Source organism: Silene latifolia, chromosome 10, assembly GCF_048544455.1.
Source record: "Silene latifolia isolate original U9 population chromosome 10, ASM4854445v1, whole genome shotgun sequence".
Classification (NCBI taxonomy): Eukaryota; Viridiplantae; Streptophyta; class Magnoliopsida; order Caryophyllales; family Caryophyllaceae; genus Silene; species Silene latifolia.
This window is the reverse complement of record NC_133535.1, coordinates 111,425,564-111,440,477: the sequence shown is the minus strand read 5'-3', so window position 1 is coordinate 111,440,477 and position 14,914 is coordinate 111,425,564. Positions and strand designations below refer to the sequence as shown.

At 36.0% G+C, this 14,914-nt stretch overlaps 1 protein-coding gene across 1 annotated transcript; it reads right to left on the bottom strand.

Moving 5' to 3' along the window:
- Positions 1-4,693: 4,693 nt before the first annotated feature.
- LOC141606934 (uncharacterized) lies at positions 4,694-5,724 on the bottom strand. The gene is made up of 4 exons (XM_074426318.1): positions 5,608-5,724; positions 5,409-5,498; positions 5,191-5,289; positions 4,694-5,010 (listed from the first exon to the last, which is right to left on the bottom strand). Exons 1-4 carry the CDS (start codon positions 5,722-5,724, stop codon positions 4,909-4,911), a joined length of 408 nt encoding a protein of 135 aa, XP_074282419.1. The 3' UTR covers positions 4,694-4,908.
- Positions 5,725-14,914: the final 9,190 nt, after the last annotated feature.

Below are 14,914 nucleotides of genomic sequence, written 5' to 3'. Positions count from 1 at the left end.
AAAGGTTATAAATATGTACATGTAATTTAGTTTACTCTTTAAGGAAACATATAATTCAAAGCCGTAAGACTAATGTTTATACAAGGATGATCTTGGAATACATATGTGATCACCACAAACTTTATCGTTATAACTAATTATGAATAGAATAAAAACGGTCACATTGTACGTATTTCATATGGATCAAATATAAATAATATAAACGTAAATAAATTAAATAAAAAATTTTCAACATAATATTAGAAAATTTAAAATAAATAATTAAAATACATACAAACTAATATTTATAGTTGCTCTCATGTTATAATTGTATTTTTACATGGCAATTATTAATCAAATCAGAGAAATACCATAGATTTAATGAGGACCATGTCTTCATTCACATTTACGGTAATTCACTGACTGGTTAATCTTGACCATGATTAACTGCTTTTCAAAAGGATGAATGATTACAGTAAACTACAACTTTTTCAAAGAAAGAAGTTTATAAGATAGTGCATGTGTGATGAAATAATGAAGTCTTTTGTTTATATAGCCATTTAAAAGGTCCTTAAAAGGTTATAAATATGTACATGTGATTTATTTTGCACATTTTAAGGAATCATATAATTCAAATGCGCATGATTAATGTCTATAAAAATGTCTATTAACGGATGATCTTGAAATACGTATGTAATCTCAACTAATTTTATCATTATAACTAAATATGCTTAGAATAACAACGGTCACATTGTATTCCGTATGGATCAAATATAAATAATATAAATATAAATGAATTAAATAGCATATTTCTTGACAAAATTGAGAACGTACTTGGTTTAAAATAACAAGTCGACAATATTATCTCTCAATATTATGATATGTTCGTAATAAACGATAAACGTTAATTTTCAAGGTAATATTCGAAAATATAAAACATACTTTATTAAGTTACCTACAAAATAAAATTGCTTTTATGTCACGATACTATATCCTTACATGGCAATTATTAATCAAATCGGAGGAATACCGTAGGTTTAAAGAGGACCATGTCTTAATTCACATTTAAGGTTATTCAATGACTGGTTAATCATGACCATGAGAAACGGCTTTTAAATAAGATGAATGATTACACTAAACTATAAAATGTATTCAATGAAAAAAAATATATCTCTAGTGTGCGATGTAATAATAATTTCTTTTGTTTATATAGGCGTTTAGATGAATCTCAAAAGGTTATAAATATGTACATGTAATTTAGTTTACTCTTTAAGGAAACATATAATTCAAAGCCCGTAAGATTAATGTTTATACAAGGATGATCTTGGGATACACATGTGATCACCACAAACTTTATCGTTATAACTAATTATGAATGGAATAAAAACGGTCACATTGTACGTATTTCATATGGATCAAATATAAATAATATAAGTATAAATAAATTAAATAACAAATTTTCAACGTAATATTAGAAAATTTAAAATAAATAATTAAAATACATACAAACTAATATTTATCGTTGCTCTCATGTTATAATTGTATATTTACATGGCAATTATTAATCAAATCAGAGAAATACCGTAGATTTAAGGAGGACCATGTCTTCATTCACATTTACGGTAATTCACTGACTGGTTAATCTTGACCATGATTAACTGTTTTTCAAGAGGATGAATGATTACAGTAAACTACAACTTTTTCAAAGAAAGAAGTTTATAACATAGTGCATGTGTGATGAAATAATGAAGTCTTTTGTTTATATAGCCATTTAAAAGGTCCTTAAAAGGTTATAAATAAGTACATGTGATTTATTTTACTCATTTTAAGGAAGCATATAATTCAAATGCGCATGATTAATGTCTATAAAAATGTCTATTAATGGATGATCTTGAAATACGTATGTAATCTCAACTAATTTTACCATTATAACTAAATATGCATAGAATAACAACGGTCACATTGTATTCCATATGGATCAAATATAAATAATATAAATATAAATGAATTAAATAGCATATTTCTGGACAAAATTGAGAACGTACTTGGTCTAAAATAACAAGTCGACAATATTATCTCTCAATATTATGATATGTTCGTAATAAACGATAAACGTTAATTTCCAAGGTAATATTCGAAAATATAAAACATACTTTATTAAATTACCTACAAAATAAAATTTATAATTGCTTTTATGTCATGATACTATATCCTTACATAGCAATTATTAATCAAATCGGAGGAATACCGTATATTTAAAGAGGACCCTGTCTTAATTCACATTTAAGGTTATTCAATATTTGGTTAATCATGACCATGAGAAACTGCTTTTGAATAAGATGAATGATTACATTAAACTATAAAATGTATTCAATGAAATAAAAATATATCTCTAGTGTGCGATTTAATAATGATTTCTTTTGTTTATATAGGCATTTAGATGAATCTCAAAAGGTTGTAAATATCTATATGCAATTTAGTTTACTCTTTAAGGAAACATATAATTCAAAGCCGTAAGATTAATGTTTATACAAGGATGATCTTGGAATACATATGTGTTCACCACAAACTTTAGCGTTATAACTAATTATGAATAGAATTAAAACGGCCACATTGTACGTAATTCATATGGATCAAATATAAATAATATAAACATAAATAAATTAAATACAAATTTTCAACGTAATATTAGAAAATTTAAACTAAATAATTAAAATACATACAAACTAATATTTATAGTTGCTCTCATGTTATAAATGTATATTTACATGGTGTTATGAACTAAAAAAGAAGAGAATGAGTTTCTTATTCAATGTGTAATGAACAAATGACATGGCTTCTATATTTATAGGGCTTGGATAAAATGGCATCTATCTTATAAGAAGTAAGAAATATTTGCCCTAATATATTTCTTATTTTTACTACATTTACAACACTCCCCCTGATGACTAGTGTATCAAAGCATTCATTCAAATAGTAAAGACTGGGACTTTAAAGTATTGTTGGACATATTTTATGCTGCCTCATTAAAACCCTGACAAGGAAAACCCAGTGGGACAAAACCTTGACGAAGGAAAAAGAGTACAGCTTGGTATATCCAATAATAATGTCCCCCTTTCGGATAACGGCAAAGATCATGGCTTATAGGTCCTTTAATCGACGCATTCCAATCTTAAAGACCAATTTCTTAAAGGTTGAAGTAGGTAATGCTTTGGTAAAGAGATCTGCTAGGTTGTCGCTTGAGCGTACTTGTTGAATGTCAATTTCACCTTTTTTTTGCAGATCATGTGTGAAGAAGAATTTCGGACTGATATGCTTCGTTCGATCCCCCTTAATAAAGCCTTCCTTAAGTTGTGCAATGCAGGCAGCATTGTCTTCGTATAATACTGTTGATGAGTCTTTAATTGAATGAAGTCCACATGAATCCTGAATATAATGTATCATAGACCTTAGCCAAAGACATTTGCGACTTGCTTCATGTATTGCCAGTATCTCAGAATGATTTGTTGATGTGGCGGCGATTGTTTGCTTCACTGACCGCCAAGATGTAGCTCTATCTCCATAAGTGAACAAATACCCAGTTTGTGATCTTCCTTTGTGTGGGTCAGATAGATAACCTGCATATCCATATCCAACTTGTTTTGATTTAGGACTATAAGGATAGAATAAGCCTAAATCAATAGTGCCACTAAGATAACGGAAGAGGTGCTTGACCCCATTCCAATGTCTTTTAGTTGGAGTAGAGCTATATCTTGCTAATAGATTGAATGAAAATGCAATGTCAGGTCTTGTAAAATTAGCGAGATACATGAGAGCACCAATTGCACTTATGTAATACTACGGTTTTCTAAGTGGGTTACTCGGCCGAATATGGCTTACTCGGCCGAGTAAGTGTCGTGTGTTTCTGGACAGTTTACTCATTACTACAAAACTTGTGATGGACATCGGACTTTTTGCTATATGGACATCGGATACACAACCGATGTAGAGTTTGGTCATGTCCATTGTGTATTAATGGACATCGGATTTTAAACCGATGTCCATTAAAATTTGCACATCGGATTTTTAGGAAACCCGATGTCTATTTGATCAATGGACATCGGATTTTTAGGAAAACCGATGCCTATTTGATCAATTGACATCGGATTTTTAGGTAACCCGATGTCTATTTGATCAATGGACATCGTATTTTTAGGAAAACCGATGTCTATTTGATCAACAGACATCAGTTTTTTGCAAAAATCCGATGTCTATAATTATTATTTTTTATAAAAAAAAATATTACGTTGTTGCCCATATTAGTCGTATACATGATGACAATGCAAAATGATTCCATAATCAACAAAAAATATCTGTATACAATCAATCGGTTATCCAAAGCCAATTACAAAAAAAAATTCATCTACATAATGTGTCAAATTTACTTAGACGACTAACCTATACAAAAATATAAACCGATATGTAAACTGACTAATTGTTTAAAAAAAAGGCCGAAGAGACAAGACTACTTGGCAGCCTCGGATTTGCTCATCTCCCATTGGGCATATTACCAAGAGAATTTGGTTCAACACAACAAAGTTAACGAGAAAACAAAATACACTCACCTGATTCTGCATCCAAACCAGAGTCATTTCACAAGCAGTGCACATAGCATCACAGACGCCACCAGACAACTTGTCAGCACTTGAATCAACCATAGTTTCGATACCCATACTGTCAACAAAGCCTCCGTTGCATAATGAAGTGGGGCAAGCTAGCATGAATTGCTGTTTGAAACCCGTCGACAATGAGAAGGAAAACACGTAAAATGTGGCACTGAACAAGGTCCTAAAATTGTAGTGAATGCCAAAAAATTGCTAGTTGATGTCCTACAGTATAAATACCAAAAGAGCAATACCAGCCCATTGAGCTCGTCTCTACCCTGCTAGTTTAGACAGTCTTGGACTTCGGAGCTTTTTTCTTGATTTGCCTCCTTGGCAAAGAGTTCTTCATTCCTATGAAGAACAACAAGGCCCCAAAGAGCGCCACATTCTGCAGAAAATTTAGAAGCCGAGTATTTTAGTTATTTCCCACCAGTCCACAACGGCTAAATAATTGTATACAGAAACTTATATGAGATGAGACGGTTTTGGCCATTAGACTATAACTAAAATAAGAACACAAGGAGTAAGGCTGGTCTCACCATGTGAGACCGTTTTACAGCTGGCATACCTCCAAGAACTCGTGCAACAGGCTAGAGAACTCTGGTTGAGCTGGATGATAGTTATAGAACTCGTAGAGGAAAGGTGTCGCACATAACAGGTGAAGAAGCTACATTGCAAACGTATTGGAATACGGAGAATGATTAAAAGCAAATCACCGGCATTCAAACAAATTGCTCGTCAATGAAAAAAAAAAGGAGAATGATTAAAATGGATAGCATAACTAACCAAAAGATATGCTCCAAAACTGCTGCCAAATATGAAAAGAACGCCCCCAATTCCTTTAATAGCAGTTGAAGTTGCAACAAGTTGCTTAATCTGGAAATATACCACGTCAAAATAAAGGAAAATAAGAGTCGGGTTCTCGAAATCACATCCTATCTTCCTACATGATATTTACAACGCTAGAAGGGGAAATATAAGTTACCTGAATTTCTGGAAAGTTCACCCCAAGTTTTGAACCTAAAAGTTCCTTGAAATGACTGACTTTTGGAGCCAATTCCGTTGCAGTTGGTCTGCCATCCACTCCGAATTCATTGAACATATGGAAAGTGACACTCCGTTTCAAATTTATTATCCCTTTTGACTTTGATGGTCAAGCAAAGCCAACTTTAAACGTTACAATCTCCAAATACAGGTAAAGATACAATGTAAAATATGTCGATTTGGATTTGTCAAAACCAACATTTTTCGTATTACGGGGTTTTTTAACATCTGAAAGTGGGTACTATGCTAAATGCATGTAAATCATACAACTATAAAAATCAAATGTATAGTAAGGAGGATATAAATGCCCATGAAGGAATTAATACTCAGCAAAAGAACGACACTTAAAAAGAATCTGAAATGTTTGGAAGGAGTTAAAGATGAGACACTTCAGCCAGAAGGTAAGCGTAGAGAGCAATAACCAAGTAGAGTAAACCTTCTCGCGAAGTTATCACAGACGAGAAAAGGTTCCTCAATTTCTTTTACCAAGACAAGTCACATCTCATAAGCACTAAAGTATGAAGGCAGTAACTACCTATTTACCTGTAACAGAAAAATAGTAAAATCGAGCAAAAAGACCTTCATGTTTTCTACAGTGGCGACTGGCAACACTATATTTATTTCTTTAAACAACTAATTTTCCTATAATCGGCAAGGATTTGTCAGCATTTCAGAGTATTAATTTTTCTTAAGTATGGAACCCCTTCACAAAACAGATGAAAGATTCATATTACAAAAGTAGGAAGTCCGCAATTTTGAAGAAAGTCGTCTTTGTTTTTTTAAAGCAGAGGAGGATACGTTTGAGGCCAAAATCGCCTTACTCATACAATAGAAGCAACAGAAATGTAAGTCCAAGTAACGGATTCAACTATTTAGAGGGAAAAAATCATTGTTTTGGCTTAAAATGAAAAAACCACGTGACATACGCATGTCTGAGTGTCAAGTAGCAGACACGAGTATGTGAGGTAACATGAAATGTAAAGAGTAAAGGCTAGACTGCAAGAGATCAAGTAAATCACTTGCGGTTTTACTAGGATTTCATAGCTTCGTTCATCCTCAAATGAATATATTCTCCAAATCCGCAATAAAAATTACCAATATAACATTATCACTAATAAACAACCAATGTCGTCGCAGTTGAATCTCATCCAAATATCCCCCCACCCACATCCACACACCTACAGCTCCACAACAATAGAACTTTTACCGTCATATTGCCAACTAGCCTCGCTTCCTTCTCACAACCTATCCTTATCATTCAATTCTTCAAGTTTTTATTCGATTTTCATCATCAATCTACCAACAAACAATCTCCACATTACTAATATAAATTCAAATAATTATCTACTTATCATGAATACCCAATAAAAAGCATCTATATTTATCCCAAATTACAGAAATTAGGATTTGAGAAAAACGAGATAATTAAGTTTAATAAGCAATTATTCAATCTAAACAACTACAATCACAAATAGACTAACAAGCTAACGATAATAATAAGTCTAGAAGAAGGTAAATAACTCAAAAATTAGGTTTTACTTTAGTAAAAATTGAAGAACTTGAAATTTGGGGGAAAATGAAAAACTATTACTTGGGAGAGAGAATTCGCGTGTGATGTAGACGATGAGGCCGGTGAGGAGTCGGCGGGAGAGGAGGAGGCCGGCGGCGAGCAGGGCGGCGAATTTTCGTTTGTAGTGCGTTGGTTTTTGGGAGAAGATCTCGTGGGTTTACAACTCAAAAGTCCGTATTGTGTTATTGTGTTTACTTCCTCATGTTACACTATTTATCTTGTTATCTACTCCACTAATTAGGGATGATAATGTCCCATGTCCATGACTTTTATATAGACATGGGTTTTATTAAATATCACATGTCTTTTAAAATCAGAAATAATGGACATGTGTTTTTTAACGCAACCGATGTATATATAATTATATGTACATCAGTTTTTTGCAAACAACCGATGTGCAAGTTATGTACATCGGTTTTCCAGATAATCCGATGTCCATCGAATGATGTCCATAACGATTTTTGTAGTAGTGACTGCCCAGGAATACTCGGCCGAGTATGGGAATACTCGACCGAGTAGAGGATACTCGGCCGAGTATACTCTATACTCGACCGAGTATCCGATCCGACGAAATTAATTCCGCGGTTTGATTAAGGTGATTAGAGATCATATAAATTATGCTTTTACAGTTTTTCAATCATTTTTACCAAAACCTAACGACGTTCACCTCTCTCCCTCTAATCACCCTAATCACTCTCAAGGCTAATTGATCGATCGCAAGTCTACACTTCCGTCTCTTGTCTCGATTTCTTTGTTAAGTCTCTAGTTCTTTGTAATCAGCTAATAGGTTGTCTTTTAGGGTTTGGCCCTAATTATTATGTTGGGTTAATTTAGGGGTTTAAGGTTTGGTCATCAAATGTTCGTTGATTGTTGATTATCATTGTTGTAGGTGATGATGTGGTATTCGTTATGCATTTGTATGATTGATTGTAGCGTAGCGGATTACGAAAAGGTAAGGTTTCCCTACTCAGTTCCTGTTTAATTGATTTGAGATTGTGCTGTATTGTATACGATTGATTGTCTGCTGATCATTATTGGAGTGTTGTTGTTGGTGTGATTGTGGTGATGGTAGTTTAGTGGAATCACTTGCGGGACTGGCTTCACGCCCTAGTTTCGCCCTCTGTGGAACCCGACATAGAAGGGGATGTGCACATTCATGAACAGGGTTATCGCTCGTTGATGAGCGGGGCTTAGATGGGGATTGGCTGCGGTCCCCGACTAGCGGCGAGGATTACCTGTTGCGATGGGTAATCTGGCAAGGCTACACACTTCGGTGTGTAGTCGGTTACTATGTGAAATCAGGAGTTCGGAGGTGGATGATGATCAGCTAGTTGCCTTTTGTACTTGTCCTACTTTGATTATACAGTAACTGACCCCGTTGTTGTTTTATAAAATCTGTGGTGATCCATTCGGGGATGGTGAGCAGATTGTGACAGGTGATGATGTTCACTAGCTATGGGGCCGTCATGGGGAGTCATCACTCGAGTCTAGCTTCCGCTGTCAAGAGTTTATTATTCAGTTTTAGTTGTTGAATATTAGTAACATGTACTTTGGTTTTTGGATTTTGAGAATATGTAAACTTTAATCTTTTATACTTTAATAATCGTGTTTGGATTATTAACTTTGATATACTAACCTCGGGCAACCGAGATGGTGACGGTCTCTCATGCTAGGGTGGTCCTGGTAAGGCACCTTCGTATGTGGGGGTGTCAAAAAGTGGTATAAGAGCGACGATTCCGGCACCTAAAACTAATGAACCCAATGAACTTAGAGAGTCTAAGTAAAATGAACCTCGCGAGAGTTGTTTGGAGCTACCGCAAAGACTTGGGAGACGGCCCGAAGTCGCATTAAGGCCGTTACGATCTCAAGCCGGTCACATGGGGGGAAACTGTTGCATGTTGAGTCATGTGTGTGTGTGTGTGTGTGTGATATCTATAACTTGAATCTTGTGAAGTTGTTGGCTGGATTGTGAAAGTGTTTGAATATGGTAATATATGAAAGGTGAATTGTGAATTCGTATATGATAGGTCTTAAACATGAAATATGTTGAGCATGCTACCTGTTTATTACGTGGCTTTCAAAAGGGTAGTGGTACATGTCCATATGATCATGATGGTGTTAATGTTTGGTTTGTTGGTAGTAGCATGTGATTAAGGTCATGCGTCTATATATGTGGATGTCGTGTTTAATTTTTATGTGGGTATGATTAAAGTTCAACTATGTACTAATTTTTTTGAAGTATTGAGCTGTTATTGTTTACCTTATTCATATTTAAGTTGTTTTGTTAAGTATAATTGACTTGTATGAAAACCGATTATAGAAGGGTTGTCTTAAATCTTTCATAAGTCGAGTTCTAGAAATGATATTTCTGTGATTTCAATTGGAGGTGATAGCTTGTCCTCTTACGATTCTAACGATAGGTCACACGCCCAAAATGACCAAGTAACGAGTAAGATATGACTGTTTTACGAAAACTGGACGTTGCTGAGAACTGTGTTGGTACTCGATCGAGTAAGGTAATACTCAACCGAGTAAGGGCTACTCGGCCGAGTATTCCCAATACTCGACCGAGTAATCCTTCTGTGACAATTAGGCAGCTTCTGGAGTCGAAAACTCGGCCGAGTAATATAGTTACTCGACCGAGTATCCTGTACTCAACCGAGTATGCCATGTACTCGACCGAGTACCTCATTGGGGGGTCATTTTGAGTCGGTGGCAATGTTCTTACAATTGTTTTAAGTCGTGGGTTATGTGCACACGTATGTTTTGGGTCTTAAAGCATTCTTTATGTATGTGATGGTCTTGATACGTAAGTTACCAGCTACTATGATGTGGAGAATGCCGACTTATGAAAGATATGTGTTGGGTAGAGAGGACATGAGTATACGGGATTGTGATGGAGAGTGGAAAGAATAAGTGAAGTTGACGAGTTATTGAGATGAGGAGCACATTCTGTGAGCTATGGTGAGTGAATTAGTCATTGACTTAAGTGGTGTAGTGATGATTGTATATGGTCAAGTGAAGATAGAGCAGTAATGTAAATTCGAGAAATGTTAGAAACAAAAGTTAAAATGAGGGATGTGAAAATTATGGTAATTTGGGATATATAGCGATTTCTGGAGAGAGACGATTATGACGAGGTTGGGTAAGGAGATGAAAATGGTGACTAGAGAGCTTAGATCGAGGGATGCCGCAATAAGGATATATAGGTAGTAGTCGTTATGGAGATTTATATTACTATAAGGTGAGCATTGTGTATAATCATTTGGGAGGTCACGAGATGAAGCAAAGCTTGGTTATCTAGGATTATTAGAAGAAGATGTAATGAATTAAGGACAAATCATAGAGTGGGTAGATCTACTGGTGGAGAGTATGAGTGAAAAGTGTGGTGAGAAGGATTGTTGATAAGAAATAATGACATAGGCTTATAGAATTTGATTTTTGGAAGTAATGGAAAGAGAAGGATGATTGTAAGTTGATTGAACGTTAACAAGAATTAGGGGACTTGAAAGTCAGGCATCATGGAATTGTGTGATGCTACCATAAGGGCGTGAGTTAAAGGAGTATATATATATATATATATATATATATATATATATATATATATATAAATTGCAGGACGACTTGTCAGACCTAAGTTTGAGGGTTTAAAGGAGTAGGAAGTTGGTAGCGTGTTTATACGGTAGGAGACTATGGTGGTGAGGTAGATGATTATATAACCAAGGATAAAGGTTGCATAGTTGTTGAGGTAAATTTTGTTGATGGATTTAATGTTCGTTATTTGGGGTGATAGCCAGGAGAGGAAATGAATTGTTATATTTAGAGGTGATGGTAGGAGAGTGGTCACACGAAGAATGGTGGTGTCGTAGTGGTGTCACTAGTGGTTGAAGATGGTGTCACATAAAAGAGTTAGTTGTTCTAAAGGGGTTGATTTTGTGGAGACTTATTGGTATGTATGGTTGTGAGGGAGTATAAGATGTGGATATAGGAAGTGTTTGCTAGTAGTTCGGTACTGACGGTATGGTTACATTTGTCAGAAAGTGGTAGTTATGCGAATGGGAGAATGTGTTAGGAGCGGCATACGAGTTAAGCACGAGCGAGAGGTAACCTTATCAGGTGGTAACTTACGTAATCAGGATTAGCTAGTTAGATTCGATTATGGGTCCATGATATGTGTAAATGTTTGTGTGAGGTTCTGACCTCATGAGTCATGGTATGGATAATATTCATAAGGTTGGTATCTGTGATTCCGCGTAATTTGTTGCGTCGTGATCTAGTAGAGCGGTTTTAAGAAGTCTTCTGGTCAAGGAAGCTGTACTGAGTCAGTGTTATGGAATTGCAAAAGTTGCGATGTCTATCAATATGGTTGTTGGGCCTCGAGTGGCGATCCGGGCACGGTTATATAGATTTTTGTGTATTTACTGATGAGACGAACTTTCGAAAGTATATATATCAGTTAAATAGATTGTTGTTTGTTTACTTCTGTTTGCTGTCAGTGTCGGTCTGGGCATATAGAGTGTTGTTTTGTTTATTAATGTTTCTTACCAGTTTCGGCTTGGGAGTGAGAGTTGAGTAGGATATGGAAGAAATTTGCGTATGTTTCCGTTGTTGTCATGGTATAGTGATATTCTGTTATTGGGACATAGTTGTGGCAAGAGTTTTGTGGAATGGGTGTGTGCTGAGCTGGAAGCGGCAAGTGGTTCGTGATCTTTATTGGGACAGTGAGTATAGGGTGTTGGAAACTAGTATTATGTTGAGTTATGGATGAGTTTTAAGGCAATAAACAGAAGAACTTGAGGATTTAGTGTGAGTGTGTATAACAATCGTGGATCATGAGTTATGATTGTGGAAATAAGTGCATGTGTAAAGAAGTGTATCATTTTGGCGGTAATGTTGAAGAGATGGAGAAGTGGTTATACTGAGGTTTTATGATATAGGTTAGATGGAGTGCAGAATAATTGGAGGCATGAGAAATGTTGGAGAAAGAGAGCCCTGGATATAGGAATGGTTGTAGGTGTTGAGCTTATAGTGGGTTATCGTTGACATGCGGTGGTAATGAGGATTATGGGAGGTATAGCAAAAGACCTAGTATTAGTGAGTTACGAGGACGTAACATTTATCTTAAGAGGAGTAGGATGCGACAAGAGAGTTTGATGGTCATACAGGTTGCAATTGGAAGTTTGAGTGTTGGTGTAGAATAAGGATGGATTTGGGTGATGGTCGATTTTATTACAGGAATGGTAGTGCTTATAGTAGTATGATGTTTATGTATGTGATTAAACTTCGAGGACGAAGTTCGTTTTAAGGGTGGTAGAATGTAACATTCCGTTTTGGTGGTTGATCTTGTCTGGTGGTTTGTCTTGGTATTGAGTTTGCTAGTGAGCATTATGGAAGTAAGAGAGAGTTGGCAACACTTATGTTGAGGGTATACGATTGTACTATGGAGTTAGTGTTTGGTGCCCATGTTTTATAAGTAGGGTTGGAACTTCGGGGACGAAGTTATTTTTAAGGAGGGAAGACTGTAATACTACGGTTTTCTAAGTGGGTTACTCGGCCGAGTAAGTGTGTCGTATGTTTCTGGACAGTTTACTGCCCAGGAATACTCGGCCGAGTATGGGAATACTCGACCGAGTGGAGGATACTCAGCCGAGTACACTCTATACTCGACCGAGTATCCGGTCTGACGGGTTTAATTCCGCGGTTTGGTTAAGGTGAATGGAGATCATATAAATTATGCTTTTACAGTTTTTAAATCATTTTTACCAAAACCTAACGACGTCCACCTCTCTCCCTCTAATCACCCTAATCACTCTTAAGGCTAATTGATCGATCGCAAGTCTACACTTCCGTCTCTTGTCTCGATTTCTTTGGTAAGTCTCTAGTTCTTTGTAATCAGCTAATAGGTTGTCTTTTAGGGTTTGGCCCTAATTATTGTTTTGAGTTAATTTAGGGGTTTGGGGTTTGGTCATCATATGTGTGTTGATTGTTGATTATCGTTGTTGTAGGTGATGATGTGGTATTCGTTATGCATTTGTATGATTGATTGCAGCGTAGCGGATTGCGAAAAGGTAGGGTTTCCCTACTCAGTTCCTGTTTAATTGATTTGAGATTGTATTGTATTATGTACGATTGATTGTCTACTGATCATTGTTGGAGCATTGGTGTTGGTGTGGTTGTGGTGATGGTTGTTGAGTGGAGTCACTTGCGGGAGTGGCTTCACGCCCTAGTTTCGCCCTCTGTGGAACCCACCACAGAAGGGGATGTGCACATTCATGAACAGGGTTATCGCTCGTTGATGAGCGTGGCTTAGGTGCGGATTGGCTGCGGTCCCCTACTGGCGGCGAGGATTACTTGTTGCGATGGGTAATCTGGCAGGGCTACACACTTCGGTGTGTAGTCGGTTACTATGTGAGATCGGGAGTTCGGAGGTGGATGATGATCAGCTGGTTGCCTTTTGTACTTGTCTTACTTTGATTATACAGTAACTGACCCCGTTGTTGTTTTATAAAATCTGTGGTGATCCATTCGGGAATGGTGAGCAGATTGTGACAGGTGATAATGTTCACAAGCTATGGGGCCATCAGGGGGAGTCATCACTCGAGTCTAGCTTCCGCTGTCAAGAGTTTATTATTCAGTTTTAGTTGTTGAACATTAGTAACATGTACTTTGGTTTTTGGATTTTGAGAATATGTAAACTTTAATCTTTTATACTTTAATAATCGTGTTTGGATTGTTAACTTTGATATACTAACCTCGGGCAACCGAGATGGTGACGGTCTCTCATGCTAGGGTAGTCCTGGTAAGGTACCTTGGTATGTGGGGGTGTCACAACTTAAATATGGTACTTCTTGACCAAGAATTTATTCACCATTTTCTTTAGGGCGAAAAGGATCTTTATTTACATCGAGTGATCTCACGACCATTGGTGAACTTAATGGATGTGCTTTGTCCATTTAAAAACGTTTTAGGATCTTTTGTGTATATGCGGATTGGTGAACAAATATTCCATTTAGAGTATGTTCTATTTTTAATCCATGACAAAATTTTGTCTCACCAAGATCTTTCATTTCAAATTCCCTTTTTAAATAAACAGCAGTTTCAGTGAGATTTTCAAGGGTTCCAATAAGGTTTAGATCATCAACGTATACCGCAATTATCGCAAACCCCGAGTTGGATTTCTTAATGAAGACATATGGACAAATAGCATTATTGGTGTATCCTTCTTTCAGCAAGTACTCGCTAAGACGTTTGTACCACATTCTTCCAGATTGCTTTAGTCCATATAGAGCTCTTTGGAGTTTGATTAAGTATATATTTCGTCCGTTGGACTTATTTGCTTCAGGTATATGAAGTCCTTAAGGAATTTTCATATAGATATCACTATCAAGTGATCCATAAAGATAGGTTGTGACTACATCCATAAGACGCATATTAAGCCTTTGTGTAGCTGCCAAGCTAATTAGGAAACGAAATGTGATTGCATCTATTACTAGGGAATAAGTTTCTTCGTAATCAATCCCTGGTCTTTGTGAAAAACCTTGAGCAACTAATCGAGCTTTATATCTCATGATTTCATTCTTTTCGTTGCGTTTTCGTACAAATACCCACTTGTATCCGACGGGTTTTATACTTTTAGGAGTTTCAACAATTGGACCAAAAACTTTTATCTTTGTTAATG